At 47.8% G+C, this 22,919-nt stretch overlaps 2 protein-coding genes and 1 long non-coding RNA gene across 4 annotated transcripts; all 3 read left to right on the forward strand.

Moving 5' to 3' along the window:
• Positions 1–2,206: 2,206 nt before the first annotated feature.
• Positions 2,207–4,317, forward strand: LOC136357485 (uncharacterized). The gene is made up of 4 exons (XM_066312757.1): positions 2,207–2,498; positions 2,575–2,833; positions 2,926–3,211; positions 3,302–4,317. Exons 1-4 carry the CDS (start codon positions 2,383–2,385, stop codon positions 3,784–3,786), a joined length of 1,146 nt encoding a protein of 381 aa, XP_066168854.1. The 5' UTR covers positions 2,207–2,382; the 3' UTR covers positions 3,787–4,317.
• Positions 4,318–6,228: 1,911 nt separating this feature from the next.
• Positions 6,229–7,009, forward strand: LOC9269852 (uncharacterized). The gene is made up of 2 exons (XR_001547360.3): positions 6,229–6,634; positions 6,784–7,009. It is a non-coding gene; the product is annotated as an uncharacterized lncRNA (long non-coding RNA).
• A 12,887-nt stretch (positions 7,010–19,896) lies between these two features.
• LOC4343800 (NADPH HC-toxin reductase 1) lies at positions 19,897–22,160 on the forward strand. 2 transcript variants are annotated; one of them, XM_015790288.3, is made up of 5 exons: positions 19,897–20,097; positions 20,204–20,370; positions 20,465–20,689; positions 21,211–21,599; positions 21,840–22,160. In XM_015790288.3, the coding sequence occupies exons 1-5, from the start codon at positions 19,986–19,988 to the stop codon at positions 21,970–21,972; spliced, it is 1,026 nt and encodes a 341-aa protein (XP_015645774.1). In that variant the 5' UTR covers positions 19,897–19,985; the 3' UTR covers positions 21,973–22,160. The 2 variants fall into 2 exon arrangements, with proteins under 2 accessions (XP_015645774.1, XP_066168334.1); XM_066312237.1 differs by having other exon boundaries at positions 19,939–20,097; positions 20,215–20,370.
• Positions 22,161–22,919: the final 759 nt, after the last annotated feature.

The raw sequence follows: 22,919 nt of genomic DNA on the forward strand, positions 1-22,919 counted from the left end.
ACTTTAGGGATCGATACAAGAAAATTGGTCCGTCCATGGCCGATAACAACATAGTGTTTGGCAACGTAGTGACAAAGTACATGGAAGATAAAATCAAAAAGGCACGGAGACATAGAGTTGTTGCTCAAGGCACACAAGTGCATCGGTATGAAATAATGTGTGTTGATAGGAGCAGGCGTGGTATCTATCGCAAGCAAGCCGTGCAGGAATGTGTCTTGAAGGCGGATGGTGGATGTACCTGCAGTTGTATGAAGCCGAAGCTTCATCACCTTCCTTGCTCACACGTTCTTGCTGCTGCCGGTGATTGTGGCATATCTCCCAATGTGTACGTCTCAAATTATTTCAGGAAAGAAGCAATCTTTCATACATGGAGTGAGGAGATATATGGGTTCGGGATCTCAGGATCTTACACAACGCTGAGTGCCCAAGTTTTTTATATTCCAGATCCATCAAAGTTAAGGGTGAAAAAGGGTCGACGCCAAACTAGACGCATCAGAAATGATATGGATGAGTCAGAAGCAGGTGGGAGGACTTTACGCTGCAGCAAGTGTGATCTGCGCGGCCATACTTACAAGAAATGCCCGAAGAATGCAGAAGTTCCAAGCGGCGCAGATGCTAGTCCATCTGGACAGGCAAGTGATGGTAGGCGACCACCTGGTGAAGGAACAACAAGCAGGCGCGCAAGGCCAAGGCGTCGTCGCGCAGCAGGCGATTCCATGGTGTAACAATGCTTTCGATTTAGGAAATAAAATGATGTAATGAGTGTTCGGACTAAATACTTCTATCGTGTAATTACAATTCAATCTTGTTGTAATGAGTACCTCCGACTATTGTTGTACTAGTAGTATTGCGAACTATTCGGTGTTGTATCATAATGTTATCGTGATGAGTGTTCGGACTAAACACTTTTGTTTGTTTGTACTCTTGTTTAATATGTGTTAGTAATTCGCTTATGAACATTTATTACTTATGTTGAACTAATTATTTATATGTTTCTGATCAACCTATTTGATGCAGGTATGGCGTACGACACACCGGCGCTGTTGAACCGTGGGATTGACAGGAACCACCGCTCGTTCCTGTCAGCAGTCGAGGGTGCACAGCTCGGCACCTTCCGTCCACGCACGTCGCGCGAGTGGTTGCGTGTCGACCCCCGTCACGTTCCTTGGTACGCGTATGTTCACATTTGAACTCAACTTTGCTTTGTTTTGCACTTATGTTTGAAGTTTGCTCTATACAGGTTGCGTGCGGCAGGCCTTCTACCACTTTGTAGGCTTGTTGAGGCGGCGGCGGACGACCGTGACCCAGCGAAGCGGTGGGATGCAGACCGGTCACTCCTTGCCGCTCTTGTAGACCGCTGGAGACCTGAGACGCACACGTTCCACCTTCCCTGTGGGGAGATGGCTCCGACACTGCAGGACGTGTCGTACCTGCTCGGGCTACCGCTGGCGGGAGCACCAGTTGGTCCCGTCGACGGTGTTTTTGGGTGGAAGGAGGATATCACTGCGCGCTTCGAGCAGGTGATGCGCCTTCCACACCTAGGACCGACCACCACCCTTCCTCCGTACTCTACAGTCGGGCCTAGCAAGGCTTGGTTGCTCCAGTTCACTGTAAGTAAATAAGTTGTTATTATCATACATGCTTATTTGCGACCGGCTGAGTGTTTTGTACTAACATTTCATTCTTAACTGTAGGCGGACCTTCTGCACCCTGACGCTGATGATTACTCGGTCCGACGCTCCCTTGAGGCGTACCTGTTGTGGTTGTTCGGGTGGGTGATGTTCACTAGCACCCACGGGCACGCTGTGGACTTCCGGCTGGTCCACTACGCACGGTCCATCGCGGATGCTCAGCCACAGGACGTGCCGCAGTGGAGCTGGGGTTCTGCCGTGCTAGCAGCCACGTACCGTGCCCTCTGTGAGGCGTGCACGAAGACTGACGCGGGAGCGATCATCGCTGGCTGTCCTATGTTGCTTCAGCTTTGGGCAGCCGAGAGGTTTGCCATAGGGCGACTAGTGGTGGACAGCGCACCCTACGGGGTTGGTCGCAGCGCGCAGTGGCCAGAGGACGGTCCCACGATGGGGACTTACTGGTGTCGACGTGGGGTTAGTGCAACTTCGCTGCGTTATAAGTTTATCAGTCCTCTTCTTTTTTTTTTCCTTCACATAACATGTCTAATTCCGATCATGTTTATTGCAGCGTCGTTACGCTCACGTCCAGGTGAGACGTGGTTACCCGGACTTCGTGTTCGAGTTTGACCGTCTCCAGCCGAGCGACGTCATCTGGGAGCCGTACACAGAAGAGGCCGTCGCTGCGAGAGCACCGCTAGGACTTTCGTCCTTGTGCACACGCGACCAGGCTTACTGGCTCACCATCCTGCCGATGGTGTTCGACATTTTCGTTGAGCCTCACTGCCCGCAGCGTGTGATGAGACAGTTCGGACTTAGGCAGGTGTTTCCGGGCAACGTGCAGCCGACCGTCCCCCCTGCCGACCACTCGTGAGTTCGGATTGTTCATTTCTAAATTTTTATGATAATTACATCATCGAGCCATACAATTTACCTCTCTTCACAGGTTGACTCGACGGGGACAGCTAGCAGGCGCACTTTGGGCTCCACGTGTACAGCAGTACGTTGACGACTGGGTGTTAGCTACAGAGGAGGTGATCAACGAGCTCTTCCCACACACGGAGGAGAACTACCGTGACTACCTTCGCTGGTACCTTCCTCGCACTCGTGCGCGTGTGACCTTCACTCCAGACGCCCCAGAGCCGCACGTTGCCGCTGTCACGGACGCGTATCCCACGCACCGTGACCGAGACTACTTCGTGGCGGTACGTCCAATTTGTATTACTTCCAACAATTATGTCATTTATCTTGCATAATATAGGACAACTACTGAATTTTTTATTTCCATCTTGCATAGGCTGATGCGGCACGGGATATCAGTGCCGATATCACCGCAGTCCAGGTGAGGTTGAGCAGAGGTTTGCACTTGACTGACGTTGAGCAGAGGTCGACCTTCGACCGGATGCAGGAGAAGATGCGTGCGGTCATGCGCGTCTTCTCCTGTCGCAGCGCCGTGGACGTCGTACCTCCAGCTGGTCCGGTACACCCACGGCCTCGCGGTCCTACCGTCGGAGCAGGACCTCGTTTGTCTTCGAGCGCCCCTAGCTTCGGAGCAGTGCGACCTACAGCACCGGTTTCGCACGGTACAGTTCAGCCCAGATATTAGTTCATTTTTGTTTCAGCTTTTGCACGAATGTGTCACCATTTTTTAACTGCACGTTTCCTCATCGCAGGACCTCGTATGCCTTCGAGCGCGTTCGCAGGCACGACCGGCGCTTCCGCGAGCTCCGCAGGGGCGTTCGCCACCTCTTCGGGCGCGTTCGCCAGCTCTTCCTCTCACGGAGCGTCGATCCCTCACCCACACGGTACTTTACTTTTTATTAATACTGTTAAATACCTGTACGAAACTGATGGTCCTTGTCCAGCAGGATTTGCAGCCGGGATCTTCGGTACTGGGGCCTCTTCGTCTCACGCCGGTAGGACTGGTCCTACTAGCCAGTTCTACGACGACGACTTGCACGGTGCAGACCACCAGGACGTACTAGGCTCCTCTCAGCTTGGAGGAGCTCCAGAGGCGCACACTCAGGAGCAGCCAGAGGTCACACCTGTACAGGCAGGACGGGTTGGCCGTGCCGTACCCCCGGACCGACTCACGTACTCCCAGGGGCACATTAGGGCGCAGGGTAGGAGGGACAGGGGTAAGAGGCCTCGTCAGTAGTGTTCTACCTCTTCAGTCCTTATGTGACCGTTTCTTTTGGCTTACAAACTTGTAAAGCAGTACTACTTTTGCTATTACTACTGCAGTACTACTTGTGTTTGTCTCGTCTACGTAGTTCTTTTCATTCGTATGGTGCTTGAACAACTTATGCTCACAACAACACACTTTCGGCGCTTCACGGTAGTGCCATATCCAGTAGCGCGCACAGTCCACAACAGCACACATGAAAAGCGGCAGCTCGAGTTATCACTATCAACTTTCGGCGCTGCCTGTTGACATAAAGTGAATCACGCCCACGCGTGATCGTCTTGTCACATCTAATGAATAATGTATCTCATTGAGTTCACATATATTGCAGTGAAAACGACGCTATATAATTGACAATCTGAAGGCAACCTCTTCATATCTTCTTTCCCACTACCACACCACACACGAAAATGGAAGCCTATTAATTGGTAATACGTAATCTAGAATTGAGATTATGTACAACATTCTTCACTACAATTTTACATTTTGGCAGCAAACCAAATATGATCAAATGCAATTTTACCATACCAAATATTTGGTAGTGCCAAAACTTGCTTATATTTTGGCATTAACAAAATATTTGTACGGTAACATTCCAAATATGCCCTAAAAAATAATAAAATTGTATTTTACCAGTCTTGGAGATTTTAGTCTTGTATAGTTTTCAATATAAAAAGATTTGATAACTATTGATATTTATATAAAAAAAATATAGAGCACAGTACAAAATCGCCCTCCCCCAGGGCGGCAAGGGGGCCGCCTGCAAAATTCCATGCCCCCTCGCCGCCCATTTGCAGGCGGCCCCCCGCACAGTGCAAAATCGCCCTAGCGGAGGGCGGCAAGGGGGCCGCCTGCAAAATTCCATGCCCCCCCTCGCCGCCCATTTGCAGGCGGCCCCCCGCACAGTAGAAAATCGCCCTCGCGGAGGGCGGCAAGGGGGCCGCCTGCAAATTTCGTTGACGGCCGTCGCCCGAGAGCGAACGGCCGTCTGCCACGTCATTTTCGCCGCCCTCTGGGAGGGCGATTTTTAAAAATCGCCCTCTGGGAGGGCGGTAGGCGACTATTTCCGTTAATTTTCAAAATGAAAAATTATTTTTGTAAAACTTTTAATAAAAAAAATTATAAATAAAAAAAATTCGTGTTTGGATGATGGTCAAGTGAGATGGAATATGATCACCCATATACTAGTAAAAATGTTGGTACGTTGCACTAGATGAAGTATAAAAAAAAGTAGTAGTGAATGTGTGGAAGCGTAAGATTACCAGGTTAAGTGAAGTCCTTATAGGCAAATCAAATATTTCCAGTGCCAGAAAGACACTCACATGGGTGTCCTTTTTCTTAAAAAAAGAGGAAAGACACTCACATAACATAATTATTTGTTGCTCTAGATCCACTGACATGGATGATTATAAAAAAACTATTAATACCACCTTAAAATAAAATTATGTATTACAAACTAAAATTTGAAACCATAATAAACATTTACTTTTGTCATGTATTATTATTAGATTCAGTTGCAATGAATGGTTATTTTTTCCGGTACTTGATATTGATAAAAAAAATTCACTAGCAAAGAAGAGCCATAGTAGAAGAAATGTTTTTTGGCTAGCTATCATATCAAGTTCACTACACTCCAATCGTAAAATCATTTCACTCTACAAAAATCAGAAGGAAATCGTGCAATGAATGGAAAGAAAAAAAAACTGATGATGTGGTTAGGTTATGTAAACACGATTCAATTAAAAAAAAGGCATGTGATTGTTTTTATTATAACTTTAAAAATGTGTTATTTTTTCTTCGATCCTTGTTTGTGTAAGTCCAAACTCTATGCAGCATTAATAGTCCTCAACAAGCCTCCTATTTAAGCTGTGTTGCTCAAGCTGGAAAAGCGAGGTGGTATTGTTCGTGCTTGGTTGCTACAGTGTCATGCAGTATTGTGCTGGGCTGCTGCTCCTCTGCTCTGTGGGCTAGCTGCTAGGCTGTAGTTGCTTTTTGCTGGGCCGGCTTGCTGCTGCTTTGGTTGGGCTGCTAGCTAGCTTTCTCTCTTTTTCTCTCTGGAATAAGTTCATCTGAGGTCTCTTAACTTGTCAGCGAATCCGATTTTAGTCCCTCAACCGGAAAATCAGACACAACGGGTCCCTCAACTATCAAAACCGGTGCAGATGAGGTCCCTCGACGGTTTTGAGGGCGGTTTTAGCTGACGTGACACCTACGTGGCTAATTTGACTCGGTTTTTATCTGACGTGGCACTGACGTGGTGCTTACATGGCAATTTGAGCTGAAAAAATAATAAAACCCATGGGACCCACATGTCAGTTCCACACACAAAATAATAAAAAAAATGGTGGGACCCACGTGGCCCCATATGTCATCCTCACTCCCTCTCTATCCTCTCTCTCCCCTCTCCTCGGCGCCGACGCTTCCCATCCACGCATTACTCAACACGGTGGCCGCCGACGCCGACCCACCTCGCGTCGTCCTCGTCTTCGGCGGCGGGCCCATCCGCGTCGGCGCCGAGCTCCTCGACGCCGTCCCGTCGCTCCGCTGCATCATCACCATCAGCGCGGGGATCAACCACATCGACCTCCGCGAGTGCGTGTGTCGCGGCGTACAGGTCGTCAACGCCGGCGGGGTCTACTCCACCGCTGTCGGCCCTGTTCGACGTGCTCGTCGTGGCGTGCGTGCTGACGGCGGAGACACGGCACATCTGGACTGGGGGCGTGCTTGACGCGCTGGGGGAGCACCGCGTCGTCGCCCGCTTCTGCTATAGGGAGCAGCTGGATCTCCATCGGGTTGCAGCTGCAAATGCAAAGGAAAAGAGGTGAAATTTCTGATGACATGCATCAGCTTTGGTTGTGATTCCTTCTCCCTTCTCCTGTTCTTGGGTAGACATGGCCTTTGATGTTCTCTATGGTTTCATATGATTGTATTGCTGCTCTCTTACTTTGCTGCGAGATCGTCTTTTTGCAGGTTTCTTTTGAGGACTATCTCGTCATCACCAGTTCAACCTTTATGAATTTCAGAGATTGTATCTTTTTTTCTTTTGGTGGTAACATTCTTCCCCAATCTGCCTTCTGTTTCTTCAAAGATAAGGGCTGGTCGGGGATTTAGGAACTCATTCGGTTTTCATTTTTGCTCCGCGTGGTTTCAAGATTTTAGTTCATTCATGCGTTTATTAATCTACCTTTTTCCCCTATGTTGTTCATCAAATGATGATGCCTTTTCTTTTCTGGGGATGTCTTTCTTTTGTTGATTTCTTTTTCGACCACCACCGACCTCGCCGCGAGCTCCAACGTGCTCGTCGTGGCGTGCGCGCTGACGGCGGAGACACATCACATCATGGACTGGGGCGTGCTGGACACGCTGTGGGCGTGGTCGTGAACGTGGTGCGCGGCGCCAACATCGACGAGGCGGAGCTGGTGCGTGCGCTGGCGGAGGGAAGGGTCGCCGGCGCGGGGTTGGAAGTGTTCGAGGACGAGCCCAACGTGCCACCGGAGCTGAGGGCCATGGACAACGTGGTGCTCCGCCGGCTAGCCGCTCCGCCCCACCCGTCGCCTGCTCTGCCGGCTGCCACTCGCCCCGCTCCATCGGCCGGAGAGAGGAAAGGGATAGAGAGAGGATAGACAGAGGGAGGGAGGGAGGGTGAGGATGACAAGTGGGGCCCACGTGGGTCCCACCTTTTTTATTATTATTTTGTGCGTGAAACTGATATGTGGGTCCCACGGGTTTTATTATTTTTCTGAATGGATTGCCACGTAAGCGCCACGTCAGATGAAGACCGTGTCAAATTAGCCACGTAGGTGCCACGTCAGCAAAAACCACCCTCAAAACCGCTGAGAGACCTTATCTGCATCGGTTTTGATAGTTGAGGGACCCGTTATGTCTGGTTTTTTTGGTTGAGGGACGAAAATCGGATTCGTTGACAAGTTAAGAGACCTCAGATGAACTTATTCCTTTTTTCTCTCTCTCTTTTCTCTTTTATTTGCGGGGGGAATAAGTTCACCGGAGGTCCCTCAACTTAATAACGAGATTTTTTGAGGTCCCTCAACCACAAAACCAGAAATGTTCGCCTCTAAACTCATTCAAACCGTTCACCGGAGGTCCCTTAGCAGTATATGTGGATGGTTTCGCTGACGTGGCGTCCTAGTCAGCAGAAAAAACATTTAAAAAGTACATGGGGCCCACATGTCAGTTGCACATCTTCCTTTTCTTTTCTTTTCTTCTCCTCTCTCTTTTCTCTCTTCTCTTTCTCTTCTTCTTCAGAGTGAGTGAGGCCGGTGGAGCGGCGATGCGTGGGTGGCAGGTTCGCGTGGCAGCCGAGCGGTGGCAGGCGAGCACGGAGGAAGGAAGCGGAGGAGTAGGAGGAGGAATGGCACGGGGAGGAGGAATGGGCGGCGGCCGAGCGCGGCGGCGGGTTCGCGCGGCAGCCGAGCGCGGCTTGTGGGCAGAACGGAGGCAGGTGGCGCAGCGGCAGGCAGAGTGGCGTTGCACGGGCGGCGGGTCCGTGTGGCGGTGGGAGGCGGCAGGCGAGCGCGGCCGGCGGGTGAGCACGAAGGAAGGAAGCGGAGGAGGAATGGGCGGCGGCCAAGCGCGGTGGCGGGTCCGCGCGGCAGCCGAGCGTGGCCTGTGGGCAGAACGGTGGCGGGCGGCGCGGCGGCAGGCGGAGAGGCGTTGGACGGCGGCGGGCGAGCGGAAGGCAAGCGCGGCGGGCTGCGGGCAGAGCGGACGGCGGGCGAGCATAGAGGTGGCCGAAGGAGGAGCGTGGCGGTGGTGGGCGAGCTCCGCCGGCCTACTTCGCCAGCCGTGTCGTCGTTGGCGGCGAGAGCGGCGCGCCTCGCTCCAGGCCTCGGCTCCCTGGAAGTGATGGTGATGGTGGTGGTGGGGGAGAGGGGGAGAGGAGGCCGGGCGGAGTGGGGGAGATGAGGCCGGCGGGAGAGGGGGAAATAGGCGACGCCATGCCGCCGCTCGCCCGCCATGCCTTCCGCGTCCCCCGCCGCTCTGCTCTGCCCGCGCTCGGAGATGCCGCCGCTCTGCCTGCTCCGGCCGCGTGCCGCCCACGCCCGGAGCCGCCGCTTGCCCTCCGCCGCGCTCGGAGGCGGCGTGGCCACGGTGGACGAAGCTGGTGGTGGTCGCCAAGGAGGAGCCCTGCGGCGTCGTCGTCTTTGGCGGCGGCGCGTGTACGGCAAGGAGCGGGAGCGATGGCAGCGGCGGCGGCACGCACGGAGCCTGACCGACGAGTCGACGACGACCTGGAGGAGCTGAAGGGTGCGTGGATCTCGGGTTCGGGTTCAGCTACGACGTAATCCCCGAGCTCTGCGGCATTGCCCCCGTGCTCGAGCTCTGCTACTCCATGACCCAGCGCTATCGAAGTGGAGCACCAGCCGCGGCACGTCCACGGCCTCCGGCGTGGCCGCCACTCGCTAGGGGCAGCCGAACGCGGCCGCCGCCGCAGCCGTGCTCGCTCGGAGACACTGCCGCTCCGCTTGCTCTAGCCGCGCGCTGACGCCGCCCCTCCGCCTACTCCGGCCGCGGGCTCGCCCATCGCCACCCGCCGCCAGCAAAGAGAGAGGAGAGGAAAGAGAAGAGGAGGAGAGAAAAGAGAAGGAAAAAAACTGCAGCTGACATGTGGGCCTTTTTTAATTTTTTTTTGCTGACTAGGATGCCACATCAGCGAAACCACCTACATATACTGCCAAGGGACCTCCGGTGAACGGTTTGAATGAGTTTAGGGGCTAAGATTTCTAGTTTTGTAGATGAGGGACCTCAAAAAATCTCGTTGTTAGGCGTTAGCGTCATGCGTCCGGATTTTGTATTGCACGGATCATCGAGGAAATAGTAATCGAAGCCAGATACCAATGGACGAAAAATTTTATGGAAGATTTACCTATTTTTCTATTAGGTATAGATATGGTGGTCTAGTTTTTTGTTTGGTGGAATTTGCTTATCTAGATTTATGTTTAGTTAGGAGTAGTAGGGTGGATAAGCTCTTATGATCACCTCAAACTTGGAGATGGTAAGAATACCGGCCCGCACCACCACATATATCTCTATTTATCTCCCAAACTCAATACGTGCAAACGAGTAATTTTCCTCTCGTGTTAAAAAAATATAAGCAAATTTCACGAATTCATTAGAAAAAAAATGGTTCTTGCGTTCTTGCTGTCAAACTCCTATCAATCAATTTTACACACACATGAATTGGCATGGCAGAGAGAAATGAGATTCCAATGGCTCGTGTTCTTGCGGAAATGCTTACCATCGGCCGTCCGGCCAGAAATAAAAAATCGAGCGTCTCAATCTAAAAGAACAACCGTGTAGGTGCATGGTGAGACAGTTAGTTAGGTGTATGACGAGCCAACGGAGCATGCATGCAAACATGTTTCAAAATTTAAATGATTTTTTCTCTTAAACTATTTATCTGAATTTCAAACTAATTATATCATTGGATTCGTTACAATTAAATCTTTATAACAAGATATCACATGACTACATTCCGATGATTTTTTATTTTACTTTCTAAATGTTACACACATTGTTACTGAAATGTTTCAACAAGCATTTATTGATGTTTCATTAATGCATTAGCAATGTTTCAGCAAATACATTTTTTATGTTTCAACAATAATTATAATTCGATGTTTCAATCTAAATATAAAAAATGTTTCACTAGTCGGGACTTAATGTTTCATGTAATAATGATTATTGTTGCAGTCAATACTTTTTATTTGTTGTACCTCTTTGGAACAATTTGTGAAGTGCGTTGAAACATCTCCACAAGTGATGAAAGAATTATTTTTAAATAGTTCAACATAAGTTTGTTTTTTTCTAGAACGCATATATATTTTTATCAAAATATATTCATGTGAGATCTTGTTATAAATTATAGATTGGATATATATTTTAGAATAGAATTTTGTTTAAAGTTTGATTAAGAGAGAGAGAGTAATGGTTCCTCAGGCCACCTTGGCAACCAGCTATACTCCTGCATGCATGCACGCGACAACCTCACTCCTCCAACGCGTTCCTGCATACAGACGAGAAACAGCATTTGATATTTGAAAAAAATATTGAACGTATGATTTGTAGCGTCTATTTAAAAATATTTCAACATAATTAAGTATTTGTGCAAAAATCTAATGGTATAATTGAAACTTAGATCAGATATATAATTTTGGAGAAAAATATTTAAAATTTGAGGAAAAAATTAGGCACATGTAATAGGAGGGAGAGGGAGAGGGAGAGGGAGAGGGAGTATGCAAGCAGCAACGCAAGCAACACATGCAGGACAGGCAAGCAACGCGGCACGGGAGCAACGCGGGCGCACGACAGTGCGGGGGAGAGCGTTGACCAACAAGTGAAATATTAAGTTATATATGGTGAAACAAAAAAAACAGCAATTGAAACATTTAAATATTTTATGAAACATGGTGAAGATACACATTGTAACATGTCGCTGTCACATGTGAAACAATAAGTATTAACAGATTGAAACATATGTTTTTCTTTTATCAAAATATAATCATGCGATATCTTGTTGTAAAGATTTAATTACAACGAATACAACGGTGTGATCGGATCATAGATTTGTCGACGGGTGATACCCGTAGACCGGATATAGAGGGTATTGGGGTACGTTGATACAAGGATCTACGTAGTACGACATCAAGCAAACAAAAGACAAGAATTATACTGGTTCAGACCCCTTGATAGGTAATAGCCCTAGTCCAGTTGATGTGGAATTATATGGTAGAAAACACAGGTTACAAAGAGAACAAGGGAACTTGTCGGATCCGGCGAGATTGTAGTCGAGTTGATTCGACTAGCTCTCGATGACTTGGCTCCTCGTAAGCTCCGGCTTCGTAGGCTGTGGAGGTTGTGTTGGCTCTGAGATTCGATGTCTAAACCCTCCCCGGGGGGCCCCTTTTATATCGCAGATGTGGAGATTTCCTCATAGAACTCGGAGGTATCAGACCCTATACGATACGCCAACGACCTGGTTCTGCCCGAGTAGGATTCTTCCCATCTGTAGATTCTGTGAAAGGTTTCCTTAGAATATACAGGAAATATCTACATGCGCGTGGGTATGCCATATCGATATGTAACGTATATCGAAGGGTAAAGGGTATGCCTAACCCGTAACCCTGATAGTAGCCCCCGACTTCTGCTTAAAATGAACTCGTGTAACCATTTGCGACTTCGGGTGTCGAGACTGTTGTCCTTCCCGGTGCGAGGACCGCGGAGATAGACCATAGTCGAGCACGCCATTTGAAGCCCAACGGTCACGAGCGAATTTTAAACTGAAGTCCAAAAAACCGTCGCGCGTAACGGGACCAGAAATTTCCGGCGGGCATCTCTCTGTTCCCTGGAATTCGCACCGTCGGTAGTGCGCCTATTTAAAGGAATTTTGGGAGTCTATTTTGAAGTCAGCCAAACCTGTTAAACACACACCACCTCCATGCACTCTTTGCCTTCTCTGCCGCCGCAAGAAACCCTAGTTCATCAACCTAGGCTCGTTTTCCGGCGACCTTCGATCAGCAATGGACCTCGGCAAATCAGCTTCCACCAGTGCAACGTTGAAGAAACTCCAGGAGGATGGCGCTCTTCCTGGCCGTGGAACCATGGAGAGGGAAGCAGGAGGTACTAATCCTCAGCCCATCTTGGGTCGCATGGTTGCGATCGAAGATTATGTTCTCTGCGGTTTTCTCCCTCCACCTTCTGAATTTCTTCTCCTGGTTTTGAATTTCTATGGTCTTTCTCTTCTCCATTTGAACCCCAATTCCATCGCCTTCCTTAGCATCTTTGTGCATCTTTGCGAGGCCTACATCGGGGTAGAGCCTTTCCTTGATCTTTTTCGCTTTTACTATGAACTGCGTTGGATGGAATCCAACAGGGTATCTGGTTGCGTCGGGTTCCGACTTCGGGATGGCCTGAAGTTGCGTTACGTTCCCTTCCAGTGCCCTTCTTCTCGCAGCAAGTGGAGGAATAGGTGGTTTTATCTTGAGATCAAGAACTCGAACCCTGTCTTCGTGGTTCCTGAAGATCAACCGGACAAGATTCCGTCTTGGACCGCAAAGCCCCCCTTGACCCCCTCTCTTCAATCGTTTATCGACATCATCGACGATCTCCGAGTACGGGGTTTGTCGGGATATGAAGTCGTTGCAGACTTCGTTGGTAGGCGGATCCAGCCGCTTCAGGCTCGGGCCCATCCAGCTTATAACTATTCCAGGCCAGAGGACGCGACCCGGGTTTCTCCTCGGGGTATCTTTCTCGCATTTATCTTGACATACTTGTGCTCGCATTCCTCTTGACTTATCGAAGGTTGGTTCTCGATTAACAGGTTTGAGCGGCGAAACCGTGGAGCGCCGCGTCGGCCAAGTGATGATCAGTGGCCCGACCACGGCGAGTGACATCCCTATGCCCCTTTGTGAAAAGGGGGCGGCGGAACGTGATGAAGCCATCAATGTAAGTATATTTGATGAACATCCCGCATTCTCCTTTCGAAATCACTTTATGACTTGATTGAGCGTAAGCCCTTCCTTTGACTGATATCATCGGACCGCTCGCGGACCATCAGGTGGCGTCATCTCTGAAAGTTAAGGTCGTCAAGGAGGTGTCTGATGCTGCCACCACTAGCGGTGGCAGTGTTCCGACAAAGCCGAGGAAATTCTCGTCTGTAAGAAAATGGACCGTCATCTTCTATCCATGCAAATTCTACCATCCAAACATACCTCTCACTGACTCACTCATTTAACGCTCCTCCACTTACTCGCTCGGCTTCGTTTTTATGAATTTTTAAAGTCTTATAAAACGTTGTCAACTTACTGCTTTAAGACTCGCCCGCTATCCCCTTCCCTTTTTATTAGATTTTAAAAATTAGACCTAATCATCGTTGGGTTCTTTTTTTTTCTTACTTTTTCAAAATCCTATCAACTGCCAGGACACTATGGCAGTTGACACTACGCCTTTGCCCACCGCCCCTCCTCTTTATCGTCTTTGAAATTTCAAAAATTGAACCTAATTGTTATTGGGAATTCTGTTTTTAAGTTTCTGGATATCCCGTCAATTACCACCACCTACTCTTTTATGGTCCGGCCGCTGTCCTCCTTTCTTATGTTATTTTTCACCTCCTCAGCTCGCTCTTATGTTATTTATCGGTCATCCACTTGTCTGCATGCTCCATCATTTAGTTTTTTTCTCGACATCTTATTCTTCCCCCGTCCCATTTTAAATGCAGTTATGGGTTTCTATGTCCAACGTTTGATCATCCGTCTTGTTTAATTTTTCTTATAATTAGTATTTTTATTGTTATTAAATGATAAAATATGAATATCACTTTATGCATGACTTATTATTTTTATTTTTTTCATAAAATTTTCAAGTAAGACAGAACAGATACACTTAAAATGGGACGGAGGGAGCACTATTGAACAAGGTAATGTTGTAAAAGCTATGAAGTTGGTGGTGGGAACTAACCCCTTGCGCATGCAAGACGAAGCGATTCATTAGCACATGATTAATTAAGTATTAGTTATTTTTTTAAAAAAAGTGGATTAGTATGAATTTTGAAAGAAAGATTTTTTTTGTTCACAATACACGCGAGAGTAGAGGTTGGGAAAGTTGAGTGAAGAACGTAGCTTAGTCATGCACACTACGCTAGCTAGCTGGTTATATTTTACAACTGCATATACATTCGTGGATCTGTAAACTATTTTGATACCTCGAGGGGATGTCCCCTCGTTGTTTATATGTCACTCAAATGGTTATGAGCTTGTGTCGAATATATTTACGTAGTTCGTTATAGTTTAGGACTTAGAGTTGTAATAGGTATTAGGATTAGACTAAGAATCGAACTCTATCTTAGAATCTATCTTAAATAGAGGGGCATGCCTACTGTAATCGTATGGAGACTTAGCATAGCGAGAGGGAGCGGATGCCGACAGCGACCGGCTGTGAGTCGTTGTAACTCTGATATGTTGTAATATGCTGAATCGGGAAAGAGCGCTAGTAATTAGTGCCCCGGAGATGTAGGCTACGGCTGAACTACCAAATATCGTGTCTCGGTGTTGTCGTCATGTTTAGATCTCATATGGCGTTTCTTCCGCGTTTAGCTACCGATTTCGGGGCTGGTTTTATAACAACAAGTTCAAAATTAACTACTACATCTCGCTACGAAAAAAAGCAAAACAAATTAAACTACAACTAATTAACATATATTCACAGTCAAATTTGTTTTTTCGTTGAGAGATGTAGAAGTTGGATTTGAAATTGTATGTTTGTAGAGTGATATATCACATGTTAATACAAATTTCCAATTTTTTTCAAATCTTTTTATAACCATTTGAGCGACATATAAACAACGAGAGGACATCCCATTGAGGAATCAAAATCTACTCTCTTTGTGGATCGTGCAGTGCAATACACATAACGTTGCTGTGGGTCGGAGAAAGGAACACCGACTCCTCAGAGGTTGGGTATATGGATCGTTCTCCTCGTGGCCGGCGGCCTGTGTGCTCCATCGTATCAACGTACAGTGGCGATTACTTTGGAGCACTAGAGACGAGGATCAGGATCAGATCAGGTAGCCTGTTAATTTTCTTCTCCGACCCACCACAAAACCATCCCTCGACCTCTGAATTTATGCGGTCATGCCTGGCCCGATGCATAGCTAGTGACAAGACGGTACATTCAGTAATGTGTCGAAACAATATTTCAGCAATACTAAAAGGGGTGGCTGTCAAGCAGGAAAAGTGGATGAATTAGAGCATCTCTAACAGCCTCTCTAAATTGAACTTTCCAAACACCCATATAACCAACTCTCCATCTGATTTGGCTAGTCAAACTAATTGTTCACTCCAAGAGCCTCTCCTTTTACCATCTCTACTTTGACTTTATGACACCGAAACCCATAGGTCAGCCTCTCCCTTCTTCTTTCTCCTCTTCCTTCCCCTCTTCCTCTTCTCTCACTTTGGCAGGAAGCAGGCGGCAAGTGGGGAGGGGACGGCGGTGGTAGGTGCGGCGGGGAGCGAGGAGGAGCGAGGTTCAGCGGCGGTCGTGGTTGGCTACGGCGTGGAGGACGGCGGAGGTCGCGGCGGGCAATGGTGCCGATGACGGCGGTGGGCGACAGCATCGAAAGCGTAGAGGACGGAGGCTGCGGTGAGCGGAGGCGGCGGGCGCCGCCACGCGGGGGCAGCGGGCGCCGTCGCGCGGGGGCCGGCGGGCTGCGCGCTGCGCCACACGGGGGCCGGCGGCCGTGGCGCGCGGAGGAGAGGCGGGCGCCGTCGAACGGGGGCCGGCGGGCTGCGCGCTGCGCCGCGTGGGGGTTGGCGGCCGCGGCGAGTGGAGGACGGTGGTCACGGCGAGCGGTGGTCGGCGGCTGCGTGCTCGAGCTCCTCTCCATGGCTTCTCCTCGTGCTCCTCCTGTTCCTAGTTGCCGTGTGTGGGGATGGTGGAGATGGGTTGTGGGGGGCCCACAATTGGCCAGCCAAATAAAGTGGCCAAATTTGGCTAGTGGAGGGAGGGTTTTGGCTAGCCGGATGGCTTAGCCATCCGGTTGAAGAGGCTGTTGGCCGGAGCACGTTTTTTTAGCTAGAATAGCTAAAATTTAACTTGGAGAGTGGGATAGAGAGGCTGTTGGAGATGCTCTTAGGAGACGAAAGATTTATACAGGTTCAGGCCCTCTCAATGAGAAGTAATACCCTATTCCTGTCCAGGGATTGATCCGCCGAGTGTGTTATTGATCGTATAATCTGGGAGAAAAGTTGTGCCTCTAGAGGCACCCGAACCCCTCATTATATAGGGGGAGGAGTCCGTATTACAAGATACAGCTCATATTACTAACGGAATATGCAAGTAAAGATAAACTACAATCATAACCGACTAGGACTATCGAATGTTTAATTATTATTATACAAGTTAACATAACAACCGAGTCCTTTACTAAAGATATTCTAACCGTATATGGTACCCCTATACCCAGTCGGATATACATGCCGTGTGGGTACGAGGTATCCATAATCTCTACAGTATGCACGGTGCATTCACTAGGAACCATCCATTCGTAACGGTTGGAGTTGTTACAATCCGTTGGTCACCGATGTGAAGACTCATATATAACTATGGACCTATTTGAAAAAGCCTTAAAATTCTAAGAAATAGCTGATCGGTAACTATCTTGTGAGATCCTGGAGAAGCTGAGCTTTTCATTTTCTGAAATCTACAACTACAACGTCTCAGAATCTAAAAAAAAAACTATTTGGTAGAACTTTTGATCCTTGAAGAAACTATAGTTGTCAAAAGCTACTTTAGTCATCCGGTGGCTATGCACCTGGGCCATCCTCTACAAACCGGGACTTCGGGATACTATTGCGGTGGTATCACAACGTTTCGACCAGGTAGCACAGGAGTTTTTTTTTTTACCCAGAAGCATGGGTGGCGACCTAGTCTCTACGGATTGATAACCACTAGTTTCTATGTTTTGTGATGGGGAAGTCTTCTTAGGTCTAGTGTTTTTGGCTGTGTGAATTCTATGCAGAGGCTGGGGGTGGATTAAGTTAGAATGTATCATCTTGGTGTATTTTACTGACTATTAATAAAACTTCCATTATCTTTTAAAAAAAGTTGTCAGAAGCTTCCATTATACGTCTCTGCTTCTCTGCTTGCTTGCGGCGCTCGTGATCCGGCGAAGGGGCCTGAGCCGCTGATCGGTTGGCAACGCGTCGTCCGCCATGGTTCTAGTTCCAGCCCCATGCTAGGTAGCTATAGCTAGCTGCTGCTGCTGCGTCGTCATCGCGAGCCCCTGCCTACACGGACCACGCTGTGAGTGACGACCGTTGGCTCAGATCAGATGGTCTAGGTTTTACTATAGGTTTCGGGCACCTATATATCCTGCTTGATCTGTTTGGTTTGTTGAGTCCATCCTCCCGTCTCCTCCTCGCTGGTTCCATTCCTGCAAATGCATAATTAAGCAAGCCAGCCACTGTTTTTCCTAGTACATATATAGAGACAGGCCGGCCGGGCCATCCACTCACGTGTGTAGGAAATTAAACGGCGAAAAACATTGGATGCACTCAGCTAGGACAGGGGCACAGGGCTTTGATGTAAGTTTGTACTACAACTTGGGGAGGATACAGTTGATCCAGACACTGCGGAGAGGTACAGGACAACAACAGGATATGTGTGAGCCACACATCCCACACAGGATGGATGAACAGTTGGATGATAACTTGATCGCAATCCGTCCCATTTCCAATAATGTTCTCATTCCAACCAATCTTACTTATATCATTTTTTTCCAGATTTACAAAAATAAAAACCCTGAGACAGACAACTACTGCCTCTGTTGTAAATCAATCTATGTACAGGACGATATCTAGCCAAACTTTTAAAGCGTTCAACAATTTATAGCTTCTTAAGTGCTTAATTTAAATAAGCAAAAATATGGGTAGATTTGGCTAAAAAAGTACGTACATTGTATTTTTAGAGAGAAGACCTTGCGGCCCGGTTTATATTGAAAGCCACATTACGTCATACGGTAGAGTTGGTAATGGGGGTTGCCAGTTTACAAAAGATGAACAACTTAACCAAGTGACTCAACGAGTTTGGAGAAACACCATGCGATCATCATGCAACAGGGATAAAACCTGCAGCTCTAAAGTAGCAAGCACCTGATGTCTCTTAGATCTATTACAAAACAGGAATAATACAGAACATTAGCAGAGGTATAGGCTACCCAACCCCTGTTCTTCGGATCTTCAAAGCGGTTGTCACATTTTTCAACTTCTCTGCAACCATTTCCATCTCCACAACATCCTTAGTGTGACAAAGGGCTCTCCGCAGCAAAAGAGAGATGATTCGAAAAGGTAGGATCAGTGGAGAGTACAACGGCTTGGATCTGGAAATCATATTATTTCTAGTGGTCCATAATAACCAGCAAACAACCACAAATACAGCAGTAAAAACTCTAGATTCAACTTGGTTAGAATTGTTAATTAGCAAAAAGAACTCATCAAAATCTCTTGTTCCCCACCCAAAAGAATCTCTACAAATGCACCAAGTTAAAGAGGCCATGAGGTAGGTAAAAAGAATGTGGGTGGTCGATACAAGTGCCCCACCTATTGACAAAATTCTGAGCACTCCCAGTTTTTTTTAATTCTTCTACACACTGCATTTTCACATCTCTCACACCTCTAAAGGCCATTGCTTCATAGAGTGACTTTGTGGTGTATAGTTTATTAGCTGATAATCCTCAGATCATGAGGTCTGGTGAATTGACTAGTACAATCTCTTCAATTATATATGTGACATCATACTTTCTATGTCTTCAAAAGATCTTATAAAAGATAAACAACTAGCACTCTTTGTTACCAACTTTGAGATTGTGATGTCTCGTTGGTTACAAATCTAAAAAATCTTTGGGTATGTGGTCTTAAGGGGGCAAGGATCATGCCAGAACCATATATGTCTTCCATCCTCTAGAAGCCACTATGACCCTAGTTTCATCCATTTTCTGGTATTCAGAATTCTTTCTCGAATTGTGATCCCTTTTGACCATTACATTGGGAAACTCCTCTATCCTAAAGATATTTTTTTTCTCAACAACTCAACACACAGACTATTGTATGAGGACTCAATTTTCATAACTCATTTGGCCGATAGAACAGTGTTCAGCATTCTAGTTTTAGTCAAGCCAATACCCCCAAAGTCTTTTGGGAAAGCCAAATCTGTCCACCTCACCATGTGGTATTTTCCGCCCTGTTTGTTACCAGCTAGTAATACCTCGCCATAATAACTTTTGATGTAATCCCTCGAAAACAGAAGGTACTTGTAATATCATAAAGTATTAGTTTTATAAGTTTACTTTAATATAAAATTTATGGTCAAAGTTTAAAAAGTTTGGTAAGAACTTATCTAGTCAAATATTTATGGTTGGCGGAAGTAAAAGAAATGGTGCGCATTAGAGAAATTACAGAGCAAGTTTAACCTTTATGGTGTAAACGTATGTACTCCACTATACAGTGGAAAATAAAAAAGACATTTCTTACAATAAAAAATATAACGACATAAATAGATAGTCCCTTCGACTATTTGAGCGATGGTAGAGAGGGCCATGGAACTAAATATTCCACTTGACTAGAGCCCGATCGAGAGGAACAGAAAGAAGGGAAATAGGAGCTATGGTAAGCTGCAGGGTGTGTGTCACCGGGGCCAGCGGCTACATCGCGACCTGCCTCGTCAAGAAGCTCTTGGAACGAGGCTGCATCGTCCATGGAACATTGAGAAATCTTGGTACGTACAACGTACTCCGATCCATCTCTAGCTAGCCAGCTAGAGACCTCTCCCAATCACTCCCTGTTTCCAATTGTTGGAGATATGGAGATAATATATCTGACAGGAGATGAGAAGAAGGCGGCGCCGTTGAGAGAGCTCCCCGGCGCGGCGGAGCGGCTGGTGCTGTTCGAGGCGGACATGTACGACGCCGACACCTTCGAGCCGGCCATCGCCGGCTGCGAGTTCGTCTTCCTCCTCGCCACCCCGTTTCAGCATGAACCCAGCAGCAAGGTATACGTAGTCACAAGCTCGATCGGAACACGCAGGAAAAAGATATCAATGTCATGTCATCATGTGTAACGTGGGTAATTTGTTGATTTTGCAGTACAAGAACACCGCCGAGGCGGCCGTGGACGCGATGCGCATCATCTTGAAGCAATGCGAGCGATCAAAGACGGTGAAGCGCGTCATCCACACTGCCTCCGTCACCGCCGCCTCGCCGCTCCGGGAGGACGGCGGCGAGGGGTACAAGGACTTCATCAACGAGTCCTGCTGGACTCCACTCGGCCAGTCTCACCCATACAGCAGCGACATGTCGGCTATAAATCAAGTAATCAACCAGCAAAAAAAAAGGTTATTTTTAAATAATTTTTTTTAAAAAACAACAAGATATATATTGTGATAACATAAGTTAGTACAACAAATTAGCCCTACACTTAAAGAAAGAAAATAACAAATTTTCATTTACAGTGTATTTTTTTGTTATTTTAGTTTCTCCGACTGCAGATACACGTTGGAAGAATGTGTGCTTAAATTGCTCCTAGGTGTACTAATATCAATGTCCATCAACTAATGGGGTGTTTAGATTCAGGGGTCAAAAGTTCTAGCGTGTCACATTGGGTATTATATAGGGTGTTGCATGGGGTGTTCGGGCACTAATAAAAAAACTAATTACAGTATCCGTCAATAAACCGCGGACGAATTTATTAAGCCTAATTGAGATGTTCAAACGTTCGATGTAACTGGGTGTAAAATTTTGAGGATGGGATCTAAACATGCCTTAAGTATTCCAATACTGAAAACACATGCTTCCTAGCGAAAATATTCAGAATATAAATCTGTGCTTCGTAGGTTTACGCATCATCCAAAACGCTATCCGAAAAGGCGCTGCTGAGGTACAACGAGTCCGAGAGCAGGGCGTTCGAGGTGGTCACCCTGGCGTGCGCGCTCGTCGGCGGCGACGCCGACACCACCCGGCTCTACCACCTGCTCAGCGTCCCGGCGATCGTGGCGCCGCTCATCGGCCAGGAGTCTTACCACGGCGGACTCAAGTACCTGCAGGCGCTGCTCGGCTCCGTGCCGCTGGCGCACATCGACGACGTCTGCGACGCGCACGTCTTCTGCATGGAGCAGCCGTCCATCGCCGGCCGTTTCCTCTGCGCCGCCGGGTACCCCAACATGAAGGACTTCGTCGACCACTTCTCCGCCAAGTATCCGGAGATCACGATCAAGCTCCGAGAGTATGTGTGCCCATGATCAATTAATCATTTTCTTGTTTTCTCTTTTGATTTTTGTTTGTTTGTTTGTTTACATGGTTTATTAATTGTGGAAATTGCTATGCATATGAGCATGCTCGTCTTTAATTGATCTATAATTTGCATATCTAAAAACATATCTCTGGTTGTATATAAGTTGTACAACTAGATTGGACGTATAATATTACTCATTAATTTTATATGTGTTTGTTTGTGAACTCGCAGGGTGGTAGGGGAGGGCGTGAGGGTGGGAGCTGATACAAACAAGCTCACGGATTTGGGGTTCAGATACAAGTATGGGGTGGAGGAGACGCTGGAAGGTAGTGTGGAATGCGCCAAGAGAATGGGATTGCTGTGATATGCGGCTGTTGCGTTGCTCGTTGGTGTTTAGTAATTTGCGTATGTGTAGTTGGCACCGATTTGGACCCAGATGTGTTTGTGCCTTTATGCTAAAAAAAGGTTAATTAGATCCATACCATTATTATTTTGCTAGTTTTGAAAAATACCATTATAATTTATATAATTGAAACCATATCATTGCAGTTATTCTGAGATTGGAACCATGCCATGTTATACATCCTTTTGTGTAATGTATTCTCGTATGGACCAATATGCCCTTGTCTTCTTCCTTCCTCAGCTCCTTTCCCTCTTGTTCATCTTCTCTCTCTGTCTCTTCCTCCCTCAATATGCAGCAGGTAGAGCTTGAGGTCGTCTCGCCTCTTCTCTTGTGTTGCTGCTCGTCCATGGTTCCACGGTGGTCCAGCTCATAGCGATTCCACGGCAGGGTTCACTGATAGGCACCAAAAGAGAAGCGACGGCGGCAGGGTCAGGGCGTGCGCAGCCGTCGCCACTGGGGCTGAGCCAGTCCAAGGCGTTGTTCACTCTTCTTCCTCCTCCTCCCATGTCGTTTCTACTGTTGTTGCCGCTGTTGGTCCCGTATGGATCCATACCTTCACGACGAGCTTGTTGCTACAGCTCGCAGCCAGATTTGCTTGCCGCTACACAGCTCGTTGTCTCTGTAGGATCAGCTCTCTGACGTGCCGCCGTTGCAGTACCCGCCGTCTCCGAGACCTTGCTGCTGTTGTGACGAGCTCACCGCTACCGTCGGGAGTGGTCTCGTGCACCATTGATTGCTAGAGGAGAGAGACGGGGCGATGAACACCGCCGAATCCTAGCCCCTCGCCTCTATCGTCACCGGATCCGTGACCCCCCGCCTACCCCCCTTGCCTGGACGCGGCCGGATATCCGCATGTCCGATCTGCCAAGAACCGCCGCCGGAGTGAGGGGAGCAAGCGGAGTCCCGGA

This window comes from Oryza sativa, chromosome 7 (assembly GCF_034140825.1).
Source record: "Oryza sativa Japonica Group chromosome 7, ASM3414082v1".
NCBI classification, from domain to species: domain Eukaryota; kingdom Viridiplantae; phylum Streptophyta; class Magnoliopsida; order Poales; family Poaceae; genus Oryza; species Oryza sativa.